This window comes from Schistocerca gregaria, chromosome 5, assembly GCF_023897955.1.
Source record: "Schistocerca gregaria isolate iqSchGreg1 chromosome 5, iqSchGreg1.2, whole genome shotgun sequence".
Lineage (NCBI taxonomy): Eukaryota > Metazoa > Arthropoda > Insecta > Orthoptera > Acrididae > Schistocerca > Schistocerca gregaria.
Window position 1 is genome coordinate 557,171,343 of NC_064924.1, and position 21,223 is coordinate 557,192,565.

The 21,223-nt window shown below is 37.6% G+C and overlaps 1 protein-coding gene across 1 annotated transcript in view; it reads left to right on the plus strand.

Moving 5' to 3' along the window:
- LOC126272376 (snRNA-activating protein complex subunit 3-like) overlaps window positions 1-21,223 on the plus strand; it is a 161,015-nt gene that overhangs the window by 81,890 nt on the left and 57,902 nt on the right. The window contains exon 4 of the mRNA XM_049975190.1: window positions 19,315-19,556. Within this exon, the coding sequence (XP_049831147.1) occupies window positions 19,315-19,556 (242 nt within the window). The remainder of the gene's footprint in view (window positions 1-19,314; window positions 19,557-21,223) is intronic.

Here is a 21,223-nt window from a genome sequence, read left to right on the forward strand (position 1 = left end):
TACATTTCATAGACATGCACAATATATAATAACCCAGTATATTTGTAAATAAAATAGAAAGAAAGTTCCACATGGGAAAAATATATTAAAAACAAAGATTCCAAGACTTACCAAGCGGGAAAGCACCGGTAGATAGGCACAATAAATAAAACACAATCACACACAGAGAATTTCTAGCTTTCACAACCGATGGTTGCTTCTTCAGGAAAGAGGGAAGGAGAGGGAAAGACGAAAGGATGTGGGTTTTGAGGGAGAGGGTAAGGAGTCATTCCAATCCCGGGAGCGGAAAGACTTCCCTTAGGGGGAAAAAAGGACTCGTGTATACTCGCAGAACCTGTCTGCTTGTGTCTGTGTATGTGCGGATGGATATGTGTGTGTGTGCGATTGTACACTTGCCCGTTTTTCCCCCTAAGGGAAGTCTTTCTGCTCCCAGGATTGGAATGACTCCTTACCCTCTCCCTTAAAACCCACATCCTTTTGTCTTTCCCTCTCCTTCCCTCTTTCCTGAAGAAGCAACTGTCAGTTGCGAAAGCTAGAAATTCTGTGTGTGTGTTTGTGTGTTTTATTTACTGTGCCTATCTACCGGCGCTTTCCCGCTTGGTAAACCCAGTATATTTCATTGAAATTCACAGTATATAATTTTCAGACCTGACTGAACATTTATTATAAAATTGTTTACAATTTTAACCAGTTTTCAAAAATGATCAACTGCATAAAAGCATTGGTCCAAGGCATATTTTTTTAACTTATGTTTGAAGGCTCTTGGGTTCTTTGTTGCTTTGATTTCATTTGGTAAATGACTATACATTTGTATCCCAACATTTAAAACAGTTTTTTGGTGGCAGGTAGTTCTGGACTGAAACATATGTAGGTCAGATTGCTGCCTTGTTGCATAGTTCTGAATATCTCCATTGAATTTTAATGTGCAGTCATTGTTTGACAGGTATGACTTGACAAATGAGACGATATTATAAATGTAAGCAGAGGGCAGTGTCGTAATGCCATTTGTTTTGAATGTTTGAAATGTTGTCTGTATGATTCATTATGTCTTAGATTACATATTATGCTTATTGCCTTTTTTTGCATTTTGAAAATATATCTACCCCCAGGTGAGTACCCCCAAAATATGATTCCATACTGTAATGTAGAATGGAAGTGAGCATAATATACATGTATGAGAACAGGTTTTGTGACTGATTTTTTTAGTATCCTTAAAATGTAATACTCAGTTGATAGCTTTTTTGAGATATAATTTGTGCGCATCTCCCACTTAAGATTTTCTTCAAGCCATATGCCAAGAAACTTGACAGAGTCCTCACATGTAAGCTCTTGGTTATTTAGAATCACATTGGGTATTTCTTGTTTTTGGGATGAGAGTCTGAAGTTGATGTACGTTGTTTTCTGTATATTTATAAACAGTTTGTTCTTGTTGAACCATTTGCTGAGTGACGACATAAGCGGTTTAATTTTTTGGTTGTGGTCCTCTGTATTGGTACCTGTTATTAGTATACTCGTGTCATCAAATAGTGTGGTATGTCCTGTAGCAAGCTTCGTGCTTATGTCATTAATGTATAGCAGAAACAGGATGGGTCCCAGGATTGAGCCTTGTAGCACACCATATCTAATAGGTATTGTGTCAGAGGAGATGAAAGTACATTGATGGGTGGTTATATTCTTTTTTTCAAAATTAATTTCAACTTTTTGTACTCTGTTTGACAGGTAAGATTCTGACCATTTGTTTTCAATTCCTCTTAAACTTTTATTTGCTAGCTTCTTAAGGAGTATGGTATGGTCAATTACTTCAAAGGCTTTGGATAAATCTAAAAAGAAACCAGTAGAGATTTCCTTATTACCCAGTGCTTTTAAGTTTTGTTGAGATACTTATAAATAGCTGTGGGAGCCGTCTTTTGTTTTTTAAAACCATGCTGGTGTTTTTTTAATAAGGATATTTATTAGTAAAGTCTTCCAATCTGGTGTAAAATAATTTTTCAAATGTTTTTTAGAATGAGCTGAGTTGTGCTATGGGCCTGTATTTGGCTTCATCATTTTTAGAGCCCTTTTTGTGAAGTGGGGTAATTTTAGAAGTCTTTAGTAGGTCAGGGAAAACTCCATTTGTAAAGGATGCATTTATTATGTGGGTTAGGGGCTCTACAATGAATTCTCCACATTTCTAATCAATTAAATCTGGAATGTTGTCACTGCCACTGGAGTACTTATTCTTTAGTTCTTTTATAGCTGTAAGTACTTCAATATTGGAGACTTTGTGAAGAAACATTGATGCCTGTACTGGTATGGTTTCCATTAGTGTTTGGTGTTGAGTATTTGGTCTGTGGCACTTTTTCTTTTTCAGGTTTTCTGCTATTTTGTTAAAATAATCATTAAAACCATTTACTATTTTGTGGGGATCTGATGTGGCTTCATCATTTAATTTTAGTGTTTTGTTTATAACATGCTGCTTACTGTTTGTTTCATTTTTTACAACTGTCCACAAGCCTTTCATTTTATTGTTAGATTCCTTTATAAATTTATCATTGTATAATTTTTTTGCATGTTGGATTACTTTTCTGTAGATTGCAAAATAGTGTCTTTGTTTCTGATTTTCCTGGATTTCAGTGGAAATGCAGCATTGAAGTGGTGGAGAAGTGTTTCATGGAAAGAATTAAATATATAGTTTACATCATTTTCTTTCTGGACCTCTGCTCACTTTTCAGCCCTTAAAAGATAGTTCAAAAGCCTTATATTATCATTATTAAATTGCCTTTGCATTTTAGTTTTTGTGGCATATTGTCTTACGGAGAATTCAAAGTTTGTTTCTATTTGCATATTATTGTTCTTTGTGAGGCTTTTGTAGCTTAAATTTTTTGACATAGATTGCTGTACCACTTCCCTTACTTTTGTTCCAACAAGAATAACCAGCTAGAGTAAATTCGCCAAGTGGCGTTTTTTTAAATTTTGTCTTCTGTTAACCAGTGTTCAGTAATACAGAGAACATCTAAGTGTGACTTTGTTTTATGGAAGAGATCTAACATTTTAAAGGATAATAGTGACTGTTTTCCAATGGAATGATTTTTGACACCACTCACCGGGTTTTCTTGTAGTTTTGGTTCTTGAAGATTTTGCCCTGCATCTGTTTTCCTTTGGTTTGTTGCTTGCAGTGAGCTACTGGTGTTTTTGCCCATAAAAATCCTGGCTGTAGGCTGGAAGTCTGCATTTTCGTGTTGAAGATCTTGTCACAGTTTCCAGTGGTATTGATTTGGAGTGTGGCTGCAAATTTTTTGCTGTTTCCGCTCGGATGTTATGGACTGACTGATTTGTGGCACTCGATGAGATTTTTACACAGGATGTTGGTGGTGACTTGGTGCTGACTGTGGACTGTGGATACCTTCTTCTTTTCTAACACTGTTTCTTTTTCTTGATGATCCTGACTGCATATTCACTTTTGTTGTTACTGATGGCTCTTCAGCTCCTGGTGTTGTTGGTTCAGCTGCAGTATTGCTCATTCTTCTGAGATTGTCCACCAAATTAGCTTCATTGGACCACAAATATGTTCGATGTCCTGGTGTAACACGTTTTATGGCACTTCTTGACCAGTGGACTTTTGATGGCATTCAGCAGATTAACACACAGTTTCTTTTTCCCATTTTTATGTATGTGAAGCTCATGCCTATTGAAGTCTTTTCATAGGAGGAAGCTGTTTACATCTAAAACTCTGATGTGTTCACTGTAAGATGCCTTCTGCTTCAAGTAACTGTTCATTTCATAGATTTTGCAGTTTTCATTTGGCATGTCATGTCTATATGGTATTGTGCACAGAATTAGTTGTGTGTGCCTAGTTTTTGCAATAGTTTCATCTAGTGATGTCATAAAACCGTGTTTTGATCCATTAATATCATTTGCAGCAGCTAAGACGACAACATAATCATTTTGTACTAGTCTAGACATTTTGTTTTGTATACTGCATGTTGCTTCTTTGAATATAGCATTTGGCTTTATCAAAGATGTAAATTTATAGCTGGTTGTTGAAATTTCGTTCAGTATTTTTGCACAGTTCCTACCATGACTATCTGAAAGTAACAGTATCTGTTTTTTATTATTTGCAAGCTGACTCATGTAAGTGTTTGTTTTCAACTTATTGCAGTCATTTTTCTTAACCATTGTTAAATTACATGAGAAGTGTTCAGAAGCACTTTCTAGGTTAACTTTGTTTACTGTTTCACATTTTTCATGTTCTCTCTTCTTCCATGGAGCGTCATTTCTTTTGTTAGTACAAATATTTAACACAACATCACTGTACAAATTTCTAACTTTTTCCTTATGTGGTGCTTCAGAAAAGTTTTTGCTCATGCTTTCCAGTAGCAGAGCATGTTCTGTTGTAGCTTGGAGTTCTTTCTGCAGTGTTTCTAATACGTTGGTTTCACGATTTTCACAATACATTCCAATCACAGATAGATAATCGTTGCACTTTTTCCACAAGCACAAGATATGTTTTCAAGATTTAATTTCGCAAAGCAGTGTGGATGATACCACATATGCATCACTGGGCATGTTCTGATACCGCTTTTTACTATTTTATCACACGATATGCGCTTTGTCTGTCACACCAAATAGAGATTTGAACAGTCATCCTGTATCTTCAACAGTCACCCAAAGGCACCCCAGTTCCAAAATTTCATGCATTATGCCCACATCATTTGGTAACCAAGTCAGCCTGTGTCTCTCTCGACTGGAATTATGTGGAGTAAATGGCTGAAACTGTGCAAATTGTTGTAGCACAGTGAATAAGGTAACAAATTGCTGTTTCAAAGGTGCGCATAATAACTGACAGTGACATTTATACTTTCTCTTGTCACAAATAATTCACCATTTTTTCTTGAATCTGTAGTGATTTCTGAGTGTGTGGTCAGGCAGGACTCTAAGAGCACAACTTAAATTACTGTGAGTGAAACTAGCAGCAATTGTTTTCATACTTTAGCTTATCACAAGTATTTATCAGCGATCAAATCCTTAGCAACAGTAGACAGAGATGAAAGGTTCCCACTACAATATTTTCAGACTATACCATCATATACGAAACACTTTGATTCATCAGATACATGCTTTAAACTACAATGAACTTCTATAGCTGCAGTTGCCACACGTTCCCGAAAAGGGAATTTTGTTTTTATGAACCAAATAATATCATATCGGGAAGTATGGTTACTTCAGCATTTGGATCTCTAGGGGTGAATTACAACCATGTTCTATGCATGTTCTTATTCTTTGACAGAGCAACATGGACTCTCTTTGCCTGCTCTCTGCTGCCGTGTGTGCGCAGTTCTCATCCCTCCGCTGCTCCGCCTCTATGCGTGGAAGCATCGTCTTACATGACGTGAACTGTAGAAGGGTAATATTTCTTCCAACTGGATGGTGTTATGATGAGAAGCCCACTAGCCCCTTCAGTAGCAGATCTCTTTATGTTATGGAGAACATAGAGATTTTGGCATTGACATGACTCCCACAAATGTTAATTTCTTTTATTGCAATATCAGTAACCTTTTTATTTCTCACCTCATGGACCTGAAAAACTGAGAGAGGTCCAGGAAAACCTCAATTGTATTCAAGCAAAAATTCACTGGAAGCTACCACAGACACCTTAAAATTTACAAGATGACTGAAACTGTGGGTGTTCTCATAGTTGTCTCATACACAATGGCCTTCAAGTAACTTGGACTAGAGTAGTGCACTACAACTTGGAGACTTGGAGCTCCTTAACATGCTCAACCACCAAACAACCAAAGGATGTCTCATCCGCAGTGAGTAAAGGAGGAGCTCCTTAACATGCTCAACTACCAAACAACCAAAGGATGTCTCATCCGCAGTGAGTAAAGGAAACTTATTCATATGGACTTGTATCAGTTTGCTCTTGACCACCACCATGTAGCACAAGAGAAAAGTATTCTGAAGACCCTTTCATAGAGTTGAAGGTGTCCTGAATAATGAAAATCTGCTCTATGAAGTGAGCCATGTGGAAAAAGGTCTTTCCCTACAGTGGATACCGCTACTGCCAAATTTCACCTGCTGTTTCAGGTGAGACATGCAACAAAACACACCCAAAGAACAGAAGAATTTGTGACATTTTATTTTTCAGTAATGGAAGGAAGATAATAGGACTTAAAATCCTCAGTGTATGTAAGATAGTTTGTGAGTATGTCTACTGTTACACTGGACAGTCAGTGTACACTTTAGAACAATGCCAGCTAGAACATGAGAGAAGTTTCAAGTTTTAGAAACTGGACACTTAACTGCATCCAGTGATTAATTCATGGATGAATGTTTTCTGGTATAATGCAATAAGGAAACTGACTGAAATTAAACTCTTGGAGTAAGATCTCAGTAAAGACAGTGGCTTGAACTCTGTACAGGGGAGGAATATAGCTATTGCAAGGTTGAAGTGAATGTGGCAAGTGAGGGATGTGAGTTTTGATTTATTTGGGGATGGTCTGAACATTAGTGACATTGCAGCTGGTATTCCAACTAATAATGATGATGACATAAGTGACACCACAGTCAGTTACTAGTTCACAATGTCCAAGGAATGGCCAGCACAAAGCTCATTGGAATTCACTTGAAATGGGTGGAAGAAGATTTTTTAAATTCATATTGACAGAAGTCCATATGTTCATACGAAACCAGTTTTATTTTTTATTCCAGTTGGTTCTTGCCAAGCCCATTTATATTTGTTTTCTTTTTGTTGAATGTGTTAAAGAACCATTAAACGATTTTTGCCCTAGTTTTACACTGATTGTAGCGTGATTTGCATTCAGTATACAGGGATCGACAAAAATGTGGAAGTGCCATTCATGTTTGAACATAAATGGAGATGCTTGCAGGTAGTATGGCTGTATTTGACCATGAACAGCACCAGTGCAATCTCCTTAATTGCAAGTATCAGCTGTGGTCAGAACAGTGTAGTTGCACATGCATTATTTTGGAGCTCAGTGGATTCAAACATTGGGAAATTGTTGGTGCTTTTATGGTAGATGCTGCTGTAACCAAGGTAGCTGAAATGTTGGTGTTTCAGGAGATTTGGTATGATGGTTGGTTGGTTGGTTGGTTGGTTGTTTGGGGGAAGAGACCAAACTGCGAGGTCATCGGTCTCAGCGGATTACGGAAGGACGGGGAAGGAAGTCGGCCGTGCCCTTTCGAAGGAATCATCCCGACATTTGCCTGGAGAGATTTAGGGAAATCACAGAAAACCTAAATCAGGATGGCCGGACGCAGGATTGAACCGTCGTCCTCCCGAATCCGAGTCCAGTGTGCTAGCCACTGCGCCACCTCGCTCGGTATTTGGTATGAAAGAATTATACTGAATACAGGGAAAGCAGAAAACCATCATCCGCTAAGTCAAAATGGAAGTGCATGTTGAGTAACAGTGACAGACACATGATTATTGTAGAGCATTATGATGAAAAATAAGAGGATGACAGCTGCAAATGACAGGAAGGCAGCTCCACAAGCAGAGAACTGCAGAGCAAGGTGGAATTCTAAAACTACACATCAGTGAGATAAGCACCTGTAACAGGAAAAATATTGTGTGAAAGCCATAAAAACCCGAATAGTCTTGTTTCAGTCCATTTCAAACTTATGGTTAAGTTTACATCCCAAGAATTAAACATAGCAGAATTCCAGTGATGATTTGGAAACTATATCATGGAATTCTATGGCTCCATGGTTATTCTGTGAGGTCTCATTGCTGTAAAGGATTGTTGACCATTTTGGATGATCAGGTCCATCCTATGGTACAGCGTTTGTTCCTCTTTGGTGAAGCTATTTCCAAGGATGATAGGTCCCCAGTTCATGTAGTTTGCGCTGTCCAGAACAGGTACTGTGAGAACGAGGATGTATTGTTGCATTTCTTCTGGCCACCATGGCCACCAGATCTCAATATTATTAAGCCTTTGTGGTCTACTTTCAAGAGAAGAATGTGTGATCATTATCCACCTCCATCATCATTACCTGAACTTGCCACTATCTTACTGGAAGACTGGCATAAGATGCTCTTCAAAACCATACAGGATATACATTTATTTAGATGACTGGAAGCTGTTTTGAATGCCAATGGATTTCCTGCACCATATTAAGAATGATAATGTTTTGTGTTTTTTGGTGTTTCCCTATTTTTGTCAACCCTCCCATTAAATGCTGGTCTGGATTTAAGAGCGTCATAAGATAAATTTATACACAATTAAGAGAGAAAATGGATAAAGGAAAATGCTAAATGGACTCGAGGAGTTCTGTTTTGTGTTGAGCGAAGGCTAAGGAAAATTTATATCCAGTGGGACAAGTGCATAGCAAGACTACAGTCAGATGTAACTGCTTAAAGAAAATAAAAATGAAAATGAAAGTTATGAAGCAGAGGAAGAGCAAAGAGATATAAGAAAAATGAAATGACTACTGACTATTATAGACTACATAGTGGAAGCACAGAAAGATGGGTTGAGACGTAGAGATGAACTGGAACATACTGACTCAGATTATGAAGTGGCGTTGTTTGCCAGAATATGAAAATACACACAAAGCTCTATTAGAATCCATTTTTCACTCTGCAGCAGAGTGTACGCTGATATGAAACTTCCTGGATGTTTAAACTGTTCTGGGAATCGCACCTGCTACTTCACTTGCACAGGCTGATACTGGGGTTACAGGGTGTGTCAGGCGGAGCATGTGAGGTAAACATAGATGAAAGAAAGGGTGAAAGAAGGAAGGGCAAGTTCTAGGATAGAGCGGAACAGCGGGGAAATAAGATATGAATCACCGTCTAGAGAAAGCTTCTCCAGACGCAGTAATGCATTATAGTAATTTAGTGCCAATGTCTTATCAGTGTGTTGTTTGAACCAAAATATAATGTTGTGCTCACAAAATTTGTACAGCTGATTCCCATACAGTAGAAATATGAGAGGTCCCAGCACAGAATGAGGTTGATCTGCTGCCATATTTGTATCTTCTTCCCTTGCTATCTCACCACATTCTAGCCCTTCCCTCTCCCTTTGCTACCTCCCAGTTCATCTCATTACTCCTCCCAACAGCAACCCTCACTGTAGTTGGGCCACAGGACTAAAGTGGAATGAGTTGTTAAAGCAGAAATATTCCAAGACTTACCAAGCGGGAAAGCGCCGGTAGACGGGCACAATAAAATAACACACACACAAAATTTCGAGCTTTCGCAACCGGCAGCTGCTTTGTCAGGAAAGAGGGAAGGAAAAGGAAAGATGAAAGGATGTGGGTTTTAAGGGAGAGGGTAAGGAGTCATTCGAATCCCGGGAGTGGAAAGACTTACCTTAGGGGGAAAAAAGGATAGGTATATACTCGCGCGCGCGCACGCACACACACACACACACACATATCCATCCATACATACACAGTATCCATGTATGGATGGATATGTGTGTGTGTGTGTGTGTGTGTGTGTGTGTGTGTGTGTGTGTGTCCGCGCGAGTATATACGTATCCTTTTTTCCCCCTAAGGTAAGTCTTTCCACTCCCTGGATTGGAATGGCTCCTTACCCTCTCCCTTAAAACCCACATCCTTCATCTTTCCTTTTCCTTCCCTCTTTCCTGACAAAGCAGCTGCCGGTTGCGAAAGCTCGAAATTTTGTGTGTGTGTGTGTGTGTGTGTGTGTGTGTGTGTGTGTGTGTGTGTGTGTTTGTGTGTTATTTTATTGTGCCTGTCTACCGGTGCTTTCCCACTTGGTAAGTCTTGGAATCTTTGTTTTTAATAGATTTTATTCCCATGTGGAAGTTTCTTTCTATTTTATTTACATCATTAATTTGAACCCAACAATTACGTTTGTTATTGTCTCTGTTGCATTTCGAAATCTTTTCTATCATCTTACTTTCTCTTTTTGTTTGTACAAGTAGTTTCACTTTGTATTCATCTTCCCTTTTTCCGTAATCTACCATACATTTTATCCTGCCTAATTATAATAATACGTAATTTACTTCCAAACCATACCCTAAAAACTTTAACGCTTTCAACATTACTGCTGCTATAAAATCCACTGTTCCAAGTTTACAAACATTTCGTGTAAACTCGTGAATACTATTTCACAGCTTCAGTTCCTTTCACCCATTAAACAACCATCTCAGCTATTTCCAACAACTTTCTTTCTATTTCCATTCCTGTTTTTCCCACATAACCGATCATTTTTTAGCAGCTTCCCACAGGTTTTAACGTTATTATTTCTTCGTCAAACAATTGTTAGCCTCATTTTCATAACCTACCAGTACATAACCAGTCCTTTAAATACATTTACACGCATTTTTTTCGAAATTTTCCTGAATTTCCCCACCTTTTAACGTGTTTTGGAGACAACACAACTAGCTAACCTTTGCACCCATTGTTGTTCACCAACCTAAGTTCAGCACAGGATCAACATAGCTCATATCAAACCAACACTTTTTCGACTTTTTTCACACCTTTGTCTCTCCCTATATATATATATATATCTATTTATTTTCACTTTAACCTCATGTTACCCTTTCCACCTTCTAATACCGTGTCAACCTCAAAACATCCCTACAACGACCCCTTCTGTCTGTGTATGTATGGATGGATATGTGTGTGTGTGTGTGTGTGTGTATGTGTGTGTGTGTGTGTGTGTGTGTGTATGCGCGCGCGCGCGCGCGCGAGTATATACCTATCCTTTTTTCCCCCTAAGGTATGTCTTTGTGCTCCCGGGATTGGAATGACTCTTCACCCTCTCCCTTAAAACCCACATCCTTTCATCTTTCCTTTTCCTTCCCTCTTTCCTGACAAAGCAGCTGCCGGTTGCGAAAGCTCAAAATTTTGTGTGTGTGTGTTTGTGTGTTATTTTATTGTGCCTGTCTACCGGCGCTTTCCCGCTTGGTAAGTCTTCGAATCTTTGTTTTTAATATATATATTTTTTCCCATGTCAAAGTTTCTTCCTATTTTGTTAAAGCAGAAAGATAGATATAAGGAAGTGGAAGGATTTCCAGCTATTTAAAGAGTGCTCTATAGGCTACAGGTTTTGTTTCATCTCACATCTTGCATTACTCTTACTCTTGCAATCCTTTTTTGTAGTTGAAAGGGCTTTTGGCTGCGAGAGGGGGGGGGGGGGGGGGGGACAAACTAAAAACTTAAATTCAGTTGCAAGTACATATAGGCAGAGTATACAGTTTTCAGATAATCTTTGTTTATTTATTTATTTACACATCAAGTTCTGTAGGATCAAATTGAGGAGCAGATCTCCAAGGTCATGGAACGTGTCAGTGCATCAAATTACAACATAAAAGTAATAACAGTAAAAATAAAATGCTTATGAACCTGAAAAAAAAGTCAGTCCATAAGTTTATGTAAATGCAATCAACAATACAACAAGAATCAGCTTAATTTTTCAAGGAACTCTTTGACAGAATAGAAGGATTTGAAAGTGCGTGGATTACTGCTAAGATTTTTGAATTCGAGTGGTAGCTTGTTGAAAATGGCTGCAGCAGTATACTGCACACATTTCTGCACAAGAGTTAAGGAAGGCCGATTCAAATGTAAGTTTGATTTCTGCCAGTATTAACTGAGTGAAAGCTACTTATTCTTGGGAATAAGCTAATACTGTTAATAAGAAATGAGAGTAAGGAATATACCGGGTGATCAAAAAAATCAGTATAAATTTGAAAACTGAATAAATCACCGAATAGTGTAGATAGAGAGGTACAGATTGACACATGTGCTTGGAATGGCATGGGGTTTCATTAGAACAGAAAAATGCAAACGTTCAAAAAATGTCCAACAGATGGCGCATCATCTGATCAGAATAGCAATAATTAGCATAACAAAGGAAGACAAACCAAAGATGATGTTCTTTACAGGAAATGCTCAATATGTCCACCATAATTCGTCAACAATACCTGTAGTCGATGAATAATGTTGTGAACAGCACTGTACAGCATGTCCGGAGTTATGGTGAGACATTGGCTTCAGATGTTGTCTTTCAGAGATGTCGGTTGATCACAATACACTTGGACTTCAGGTAACCCCAAAACCTGGGAGGCCAAGCATGACGAAAGTGGTTGCTGAGCATGTGATCATCAAACGACGCGCGCAAGAGATCTTCAACGCGCCATCTGTCGGACATTTTGTTAAGTTTGTTTTTTCGGTTCTAAAAAAACCCCATATCATTCCAAGCATGTGTGTCAATTTTTACCTCTCTATCTACATTATTCCCTGGTTTATTAAGTTTTCAAATTTATACTGACTTTTTGATCACCCTGTATATATTGAGAGGCCCATGTCAAAATTCACAGACTCGTGGACAGAGGTCAACAAGAGGTTCGTGAACTTACACCACTTATTGCCCAAACGGCCTGTTTCTGAGCCAAAAATTGCCTTTTAGAATGGGAAGAGTTACCCCAAAATATAATACCATACAACATAAGTGAATGAAAATAAGCAAAGTAGACTAATTTTCATATCGAATAATCACTCATTTCCGATACCATTCAAATAGTAAAAATGGCAACATTAAGTCTTTGAACAAGATCCTGAATGTGGGCTTTCCATGACAGTTTACTATCTACCTGAACACCTAGAAATTTGAACTGTTCAGTTTCACTAATCATATGCCCATTCTGTGAAATTAAAATGTCAGGTTTTGTTGAATTGTCTGTTAGAAACTGTAAAAACTGGGTCTTACTGTGGTTTAGAGTTAGTTTATTTTCTACAAGCCTTGAACTTAAGTCATGAACTGCTCTATTTGAAACAGAGCCAATGTTGCACACAACATCCTTTACTACCAAGCTAGTGTCGTCAGCAAACAGAAATATTGTAGCAGAGTTACCCGTAATACTAGAGGGCATATCATTTATATAAATAAGGAACAGGAGTGGCCCCAACACTGATCACCCATCCCTGGGGCACGCCCCCCTCTCCTCCCCACTCAGCCATACTTCACTCAGACCTCAATTCACTGCCATCTTCAACATTGTGAATAATGACCTTTTGCTGTCTGTCCAAAAGTAAGAGGTGAACCTGTTATGCAACTTCTTTTGTGATCGGAACCATCAGATGCCTTAGTTAAATAAAAAAAACCTTTTGTTTAACCTTTTGTTTAATCCATCCAGTACCTCACAGAGAAAAGAGAATATAACATTTTCAGTTGTTAAATGACTTCTAAAGCCGAACTGTACATTTGGGAGCAAATCGTGTGATATAAAATGATCAATTATCCTTGCATCCACAACCTTTTCAATACCTTTAGCAAATGCTAATGTCATAGAAATAGGTCTAAAATTGCCTATATTATCCCTTTCTCCCTTTTTAGAAAGCGACTTTACTACTGAGTTCTTTAATTGTCCAGGAAACTGACCATTCCTAAAGGAAAAATTACAAATATGGCTAAATACATGGCTAACATGTGCAGCATAGTACTTAAATATTCTGATAGGCACTCCATCATAACCACGAGAGTTTTTAAGTCTTCAGTGATTTAATTATTGACTCAATCTCCCCCTTGTCTGTACCACAGAGGAGTATTTCAGACATGAATCTCGGGAAGTCATTTGCCAAGAAACTTATATGATTTCCTGTAGAAACTAAAATAATTCACCAGCATTGCTGAGATCATGATTGTTAAATACTATACATATATCTGATTTATCAATAAGAGAAATATTTTTGCTATGAACTGACTTTATATCGTCGACCTTGTGCTGCTGAATACTTCCTTCACAACTGACCATATGGTTTTAATTTTATCCTGTGAATTAGCTATTCTATTTGCATAATAACATTTTAAGCATCTTACAGTACTGTTTGAAATGGGCTACTGTAGCTTGATTGTGACTACTTCTAATATTTTGATATAATTCCCCCTTTGTTCTACATGATATCCTTATCCCACTAGTCAGCCACTTGGGTTGCCTTTTACTGCTAGTACCCCATTCAGAATGTTCTAATGGAAAGCAAATCTCAAAGAGCTTGAGAAATGTGTAAAGGAAAGCATTGTATTTATCATCTATGTTATTGGCACCATAAACATCCTGCGACTCTTGCTCCTTGACAAGGTTTAAAAAATGCTCTATTGCTACTTTGTTTGTAATTAATTTACATGTGACATTTGTTTGAGTACAAAAACCTTTTAGTATTAAAATTTGTGCCTCATGGTCTGAAAGCCCATTCACCCTTTTACTAACAGAATGCCCATGTAGTAATGAAGAATGAATAAAAATATCGTCTATGGCTGCACTACTGGTCCCCGGCACCCTGTTTGGAAAAAACAGTCTGCCACAGATCATACAAATGTAGGAAATGTACCAACATCCTTTTTCTTGCACTATCATATACAAAATTTATATTGAAGTCTTCACAGATAGCTAATTTCTGGTACTTCCTACAAAGTGAATAAAGAACCCTCTCTAGTTTGAGCAGAAATGCTCTGAAGTCACAGTTAGGGCACCTATAAACAACGACAATTAGAAATTTAGTTTCACTAAATTCAACTGCCCCTGCACAACATTCAAATATCTTTTCAGTGCAGTGTTGTGATACGTCCATGGACTCAAATGGAATACTGTTTTTTACATACATAGCCACTCACCCACCTCACAAAGAACTTCTTGAAAAACAGCCAGTTAATCTGTATCCTGGTAAAGGAAGCCTCTGAATTGTCCAAGTGGTGCTCTGATATACCAATAATTTCAGAATCAACATCTATAAGCAGTTGACTAACTTTATCTCTAATACCTCTTATATTTTGATGAAATATGGTAATTCCTTCTCTACCTGTAAACATGATTTCCTCTGGAGGAGAGCCCTTAGTTAGAGGGACTTCCTTTAAGCAGGTGTACCTATCAGCTGACTTAAATCTAAAAAAGGTGCAGCTCTAATACCAACTAGTACAGGAATTTTTCCATGTTTGATCCCACCACCACCACCCAGTGCACAGTCACCTATAAGCTTTGCCAGCCTCCTCCCATACCTATTGAGATGCAGACCATGCATAGTGAAATCCTATCTACTGATAAACCCAACTGACCCCACTGAAATGTGACCCATGCTGCCCTCTGCCATCAGTGCCCTCTCCAGCCCCATGTTAATGTGCCTAACAGCCACATTAAGATGTGGCCGATCATGGTGCTGAAATAGTTGCATGAAATGCACATTAGTGCCACCAGTTTGAGTAGCTATCTTAACCAGGTCACGACCTACATCAAATTCCCCATCCCTATCAAGACTGTTCCCTGCTCCACCTACCTACCTAATCCTCCTTCGTAAAATTCCTACATAACCCCCCTATGCTGTCAGTCATTTGAGCCAACCCTGCACCAGGCTTCGCAATGCTAGTGACCTGATACTCACTCCCCAACACTTCCTGCAACTGCTGGCCCGCACCTCTTCCATGTGAACTACCTAGCAGCAGAACCTTCTTCTTTCTGTTAGACTTTGCAACTGACCTGGACCTCCTAACTGCTGAAGACTGCTGCATGTTCCCTACATCTACAGCTACAAGAAGCTCCTCTCCACTCAACTCTTGACAGTTGGGCAAATCTATTGCAAATATGCGAAGTATAACTGTCAAACACCTCCTCCGTCTAGCTGCCTTTTGCCAACTGCCAGTTCCCATTCCCCACCACCCTTCGTCTTCCTCAGCCTATCTAGTTCCTCCTTTTCGTGTTGAACTTTACCTGAAGGGCACAGATCTTACACTCCTGCTCCTTTGTCAACTTATTTCTAATACAGATTCTGAATTCCCAGGAGAGGATCTTGCTAGGATGCCCACTGGCTTCCCCGCTCCATACCCCCCCCCCCCCCCCCCCCCCCCCCACCAATGAAAATACTTTGAACAAATCCCACACACTAACACATTACTCACAAACCTATGACAGAGTCCACACTTCTCACTCATGGTAAAATTTTACAGTTACTGGGGAAAAACTAACAATAGTGGCCTCAAAATTCTCTGTCTGCTAAGAAAGCAACTACTTGTATTTATACTACTACACCACAGCTAATACCAATACCAACAAAACTTCACAAAATTACTAGCTAAAACCAAAAAGTCAAGCAGCCACTATAACTCTCAACAAAGTTAATATACTGAATGTATATTTTACTGGAATATTTCACTAGAAACAATAAGAAAAGTCTGCTGAAACCTGAAACACAAAAGTTTACTAAAAAAAACTTCAACGCACAGTAAACTCAAAAAAACACAGCAAGCGAATGTTTCCGAATCTTTATTTCACTACAAACAGCACTAAACATTGCAAAAACTATTAAATTTAGTAACTGTATAATAGTGTACAAATAACTTTGTCAGTACTTAGCTTTATAACCACTACAGTTGCAACTGCACGCTGCAAAATGTAAACACACTACTGAGGCGTGAGACTTGGAGAAACAACGTAAACACACTCACTAATAACAGACCACTCTAGTCAATAACACACAAAGAAAGACTGAGTTTAATGAAAATCCACTAATAAGTTACTTTTACAGCAAATATTAACACAAATAAACTTTGAAATAAGTAACTGAAGATTAAAACTTTATAAAATATTGATGAGCAGTTTCAACAGCAGTCCAGCCACACGTGACATCACACCACCATCCTTCTAATATCCTCATTAAGTGGAATGCAGTGCTCAATTTCCCATACTTATTTCAGTGTGTACTTCCCATTTAAAATTATTTTGGAGGCAGGAACTTTTTGTTGTCTAGACTCTGAAGGTGCTTACCAGATATCTGAACCTGAAAAATTTGCGTACCTTTTTTTTTTCACATTATAGTAATTTAGTGCCACTGTCTCACTTGCATTTATCATCAGTGTATTATTTGAACCAAAATGGAATGTTGTTCTCACAGAATTTGTACAGCTAACTCACATACAATAGAAATATAAGAGGTCCCAGCACAGCCTTGTGACACTCTGTATTTAATTGTTTCATACATTCAGTAATTTTGAGTTAATTCGTTTAATGGTTTCATATTTTCAATAATGTTGAGTTAATTTGTTAAAACTATGTTGATGCTCTCAACCACTTGCTTTCATCCATATAGGTATGATTTTATCCAAATGTTAGATGTTCCTTTCCATGTTATCAAGCTGAGGTAATAGTTTAGTGTGTCTGCAGTATCAGTAGCCTTAGAGAGATCTAGAAAGATTCCATTAACATTTTCACACACATTACTTAGTTTTTGAAGTACTGCAGTGAAATGTTCAAAAATTGCTGTGTCAGGCAATACGCTGTTACTAAAATCATGTTGTGCTATAGATACTAATTTGTGCTTTTTGAGGAAGTCGAATACTCTTCTTTGAAAATTTTTTATATGACACTGGAGCATTGGGCCTGTAGCCACTTCATTCCTTTTGCCTTTCTTGAATAGCAGTTTGAGTTGGCACTTTTTAGCCACAACGTGAAAATTTCAGACAGTCTTATTGAAATGTGTGGAGACCTCATTGCTGAACTATTAGCTCACCTTTATAACAACAAAGGTGAGCTAATGGTTCAGCAGTGAGATCTTCACGTATATTAATAAGGCTGCCTGAGATGCCATCTATTCCAGTGGAGTACATCATTTTTAGCTCTTATAACTAATAGTACTTCTTTCTAGGTTGCTGGAAAAAGGAAGCATGAAGCAAGATTTATGTTTATGTTTTCAGATGATACTGGACAGTTTTTAGTGCAAGGTTAGAATTCAGCAACTAATTGCTCAGTTATGTTGCTAAAATAAGTATTGAACACATTTTCTATTTACACAGGGTCAGTAATTTCTTTACCATTACAGTGTAATTTAATATTGGAATTTTGAGGAGAATTGTTATCAGTTTGCAATTTCACTATATTCGATACAGCTTTCATTTTGTTATTGGAACTACTTATACAGCAGACATTTGCCTTTACTTTGGCTTCTGTTATAACTTTTTTAAATATCATTTTTTGTTTTTTGAAATATGCGTGGTATTCATTAGGTACCATGGAAGACTTGGAGACAATCTTTGACTTAGTTATAACTTGCAGTTTTTTTCTGTTAAACCTTCAGGATGTGATCTTCTGTGTTTTTTTATTTTTATTTTTATTTTTTTATTTATTTGGAAATGACATGAAAATGATTTGAGAAGACATACATAAATATGCAAAACTTTTCAAGTGTGCTTTAACATCTGTACACTTCAGTCCATGTTTCCATCCTTAGTAACAATCATTGTTTCCTTCCTTACTAAATTATTAAAAGTGCTTAATGTTTTGATGGCTGGAGGCTGTTTGCATAGTTAAGCTCAGTGCTAAAGATATTTCAAGAGGCTGTGTATTGTGGTCAACCTGTGTTGACGTTTGAAGCTGCTTATTCATGTCTTCATTTGTTTATTAGTATTGTATCAATAGCGACACTGGATAAACTTGTGACTCTGATGGGAGAAAGTTGTATGTTGCCAATATAGCCGTAAGATCATAACTGTTTTAAAGCTGTGCTGAAACCAATCTCCAAATATTATAACTGTTTTGCTCAGATCCGTGAGACTGCCTTCAGCTTAGTTAAAGATTTTTTGAAATTTATTTCTTATTCAACTCAGGATTTCTCATTGGCATGCTGTAAAGACAAATAAAAACAGAAAAAAAGGGAGAAAAAGAGGAGGTGGGTTGTGGACAAAGGGTAGAACCAAGAAGAGAAGAGAAGGCAGGAGCAGGGTAAAAATCAGAAATGTCAGGTAGCTCCAGGAAGATGGTTTAAGAGAGTCAATGGATACAGTCCGAAATGAGGCAGTTTACTCTTGATGGATTGTGCATATTTTTACACACACACAAACAAAGTGGTGTAAAATATGTAATTTTAAGAGAGAGGTGGCAACTCAGCTTTCAATGTTTGAATTCTTTCACACAATCTTATTTCCATGTGATTAAAATGGGGATCGCTTATCAATGTAATGTACCTGTGGCTTGAAATAGTTTGAAGTAGTGCTTAAAATGACCTTTGTGTGCTGCGAGGTGAAAAATGGATATTTCCTACATGTATAATATCAAATTATTTAAATTGAGTTGTTTTTAGAGGCTATGCGTATTTTTCTCTTGATAGAAAACTGCCTAAATGTCTTAAAAGCTAGAGAGCTACAGATTTATACTGGCTTTTCATGTTTGGCTATGCCAATGCTCCCCAAATGTCTTCTATTTCAGCAGTTGGTAAGTGTTGGTCTTTTTCTATCTCAACTTGTATTGACATTTATTTTTGAATTTAGCATGTACTTTTCCCCAAATGTTGATTAGGAGATAATCAGAATTTTTTATGTCTGCTTTTTAATGTTGGAAAATTTCTTCTTTTTGTTTACAGGAAATTTATAAATCTGGATTTTTCTTCTTTGAAGATATATTCTATAACGATTTTCGTCATGAAAATAACATCGATTACAGTGCCGTTATTAGAGAATGGGCAGAAAGAAAGAAAATTGGTAATTTTGGAACTGCAGTAATGGAAGAAACTGCATTTATGGATCTGACTGTTCGTTTTGGTTTTCCTTATGTGTATCAGCACTTGGGAAATTGTGAACATCTGATAGTATTCAGTGATGCCAGGTGAAGTGTATTGTATCTCAAATCCTACATTATTTTCTTACAGCCTGAAAATTTTGCTTCTGAATCTTGACAAGCAGATTTGTTTTATCTGTCGTATTTCTCTCCCTCTCCGGCCCGACACACACACAGACACAGACACACACACACACACACACACACACACACCACACACACACACACACACACACACACACACACACACAAATCAAATCAATTGTAGATGCACAAAAACCAAAATTCTGTTGATGCTTTAGGGAAGTAAATGTTCTGAGACATGGAATTTATCCTACTTTTTACAGAACGGATGATTTAGATGATAATAAGTGCAAGGGGCTCAAAAATACTTACACTAGACTACAAGAAATATTGTAATTTATTTTTTATGCCAGAACTCCATTTGTGAAGTCATTTGTGATTTATCACTTTTAAGGTTCCTTTATAAAAGATGCACTATGTTTTGCTCAGAAAATGAGTCCATATTTCCAAAATATTTTGGGAAGATGCCAGACTACAATGAATCTACCATTAAAGGCAATTTGCTTACTGCAGTTCTTGTAGATTGGTGTTAATACACCATTTTTGACTCACTCGGGAAATACACCTTGAACTGTTGATTGATTAGTAAGGGCTACTGGTATCAAGTCAGTACAAGGGTTTAATATTCAGTATAAACACCATAGCTAGAAGACTTAACCAGTTATTGACTTGGTGGCTCATTAGGTAAGTGTCAGATTACACATTCTAAGGTTTTGGGTTCAGTGCTCCAGTAGTCCTAAGATTTTTTTTCTGTCACTTATCTCTTCATTCACCTTATGCAAATTGTCAAATCGTGCCAGAATTCGAAGTCCACATTAACCCCTCAGCATGAGGCACTGAGTTACCTTGTTTTTATTATTTTAACAAGAACTTAAAACCCAAGTGTAATCAAGTAACTTATGAACAGACCTTTGAAAACTTAGCCTCTGTTATATCCATTACAGCATGGATAGTTAAGTTTTCAGCCATCAGAAAGCATCCAGTCCTACATTTGTAGCCTGGCTGTAATTTTTGTTGTGGTGGTTACTACTAGAAATTGTCTTTACTATGTGTAGCTTTGAATACTCGACATAAAAAAACACACATTCAGCATGCATCCTGTTGTTTTTATGGCAATGATTTCCAAAATGGAAATCTATAATTATCCTGAGTTTGACATTGAATTTAGTGACTCAGAAAGTCAAGAAGGCTGCGATGTTATTTCATTATGGACTGAAAGTGAGGACAGTTTATCACGTGGTTGACAATTGTTTGCTAGTGGTATGACATTTTCTGTGCTCCACCCATCTCCTCCAAGATTATTGTTCTCAGGAAACCATTGTAAAATATGGGTTTCAACTTCATATCTACAAAGAAACTAAAAAATGACTTGTTGGTTTCAGCTCGACTTAGGCTAACTGACTTTGATGGATGTGCTCATAGTCGGAACCGGCTATCAAACACACATCTGAAGGTGTAAGAACTTCGCAGTGGGCGTGTTGTCTTCTGACACCCTTGCTGACTGACAAAAATGAGATATCGTATTTTAATTTTGCTGATCCCGTGCATAAAATAGAGTTCTTTGTCAAAGAGAACTAGTGAACATAGTTATCAGTAATAGTAAGAAAGCGAGAAACATACAGCAAGATGTG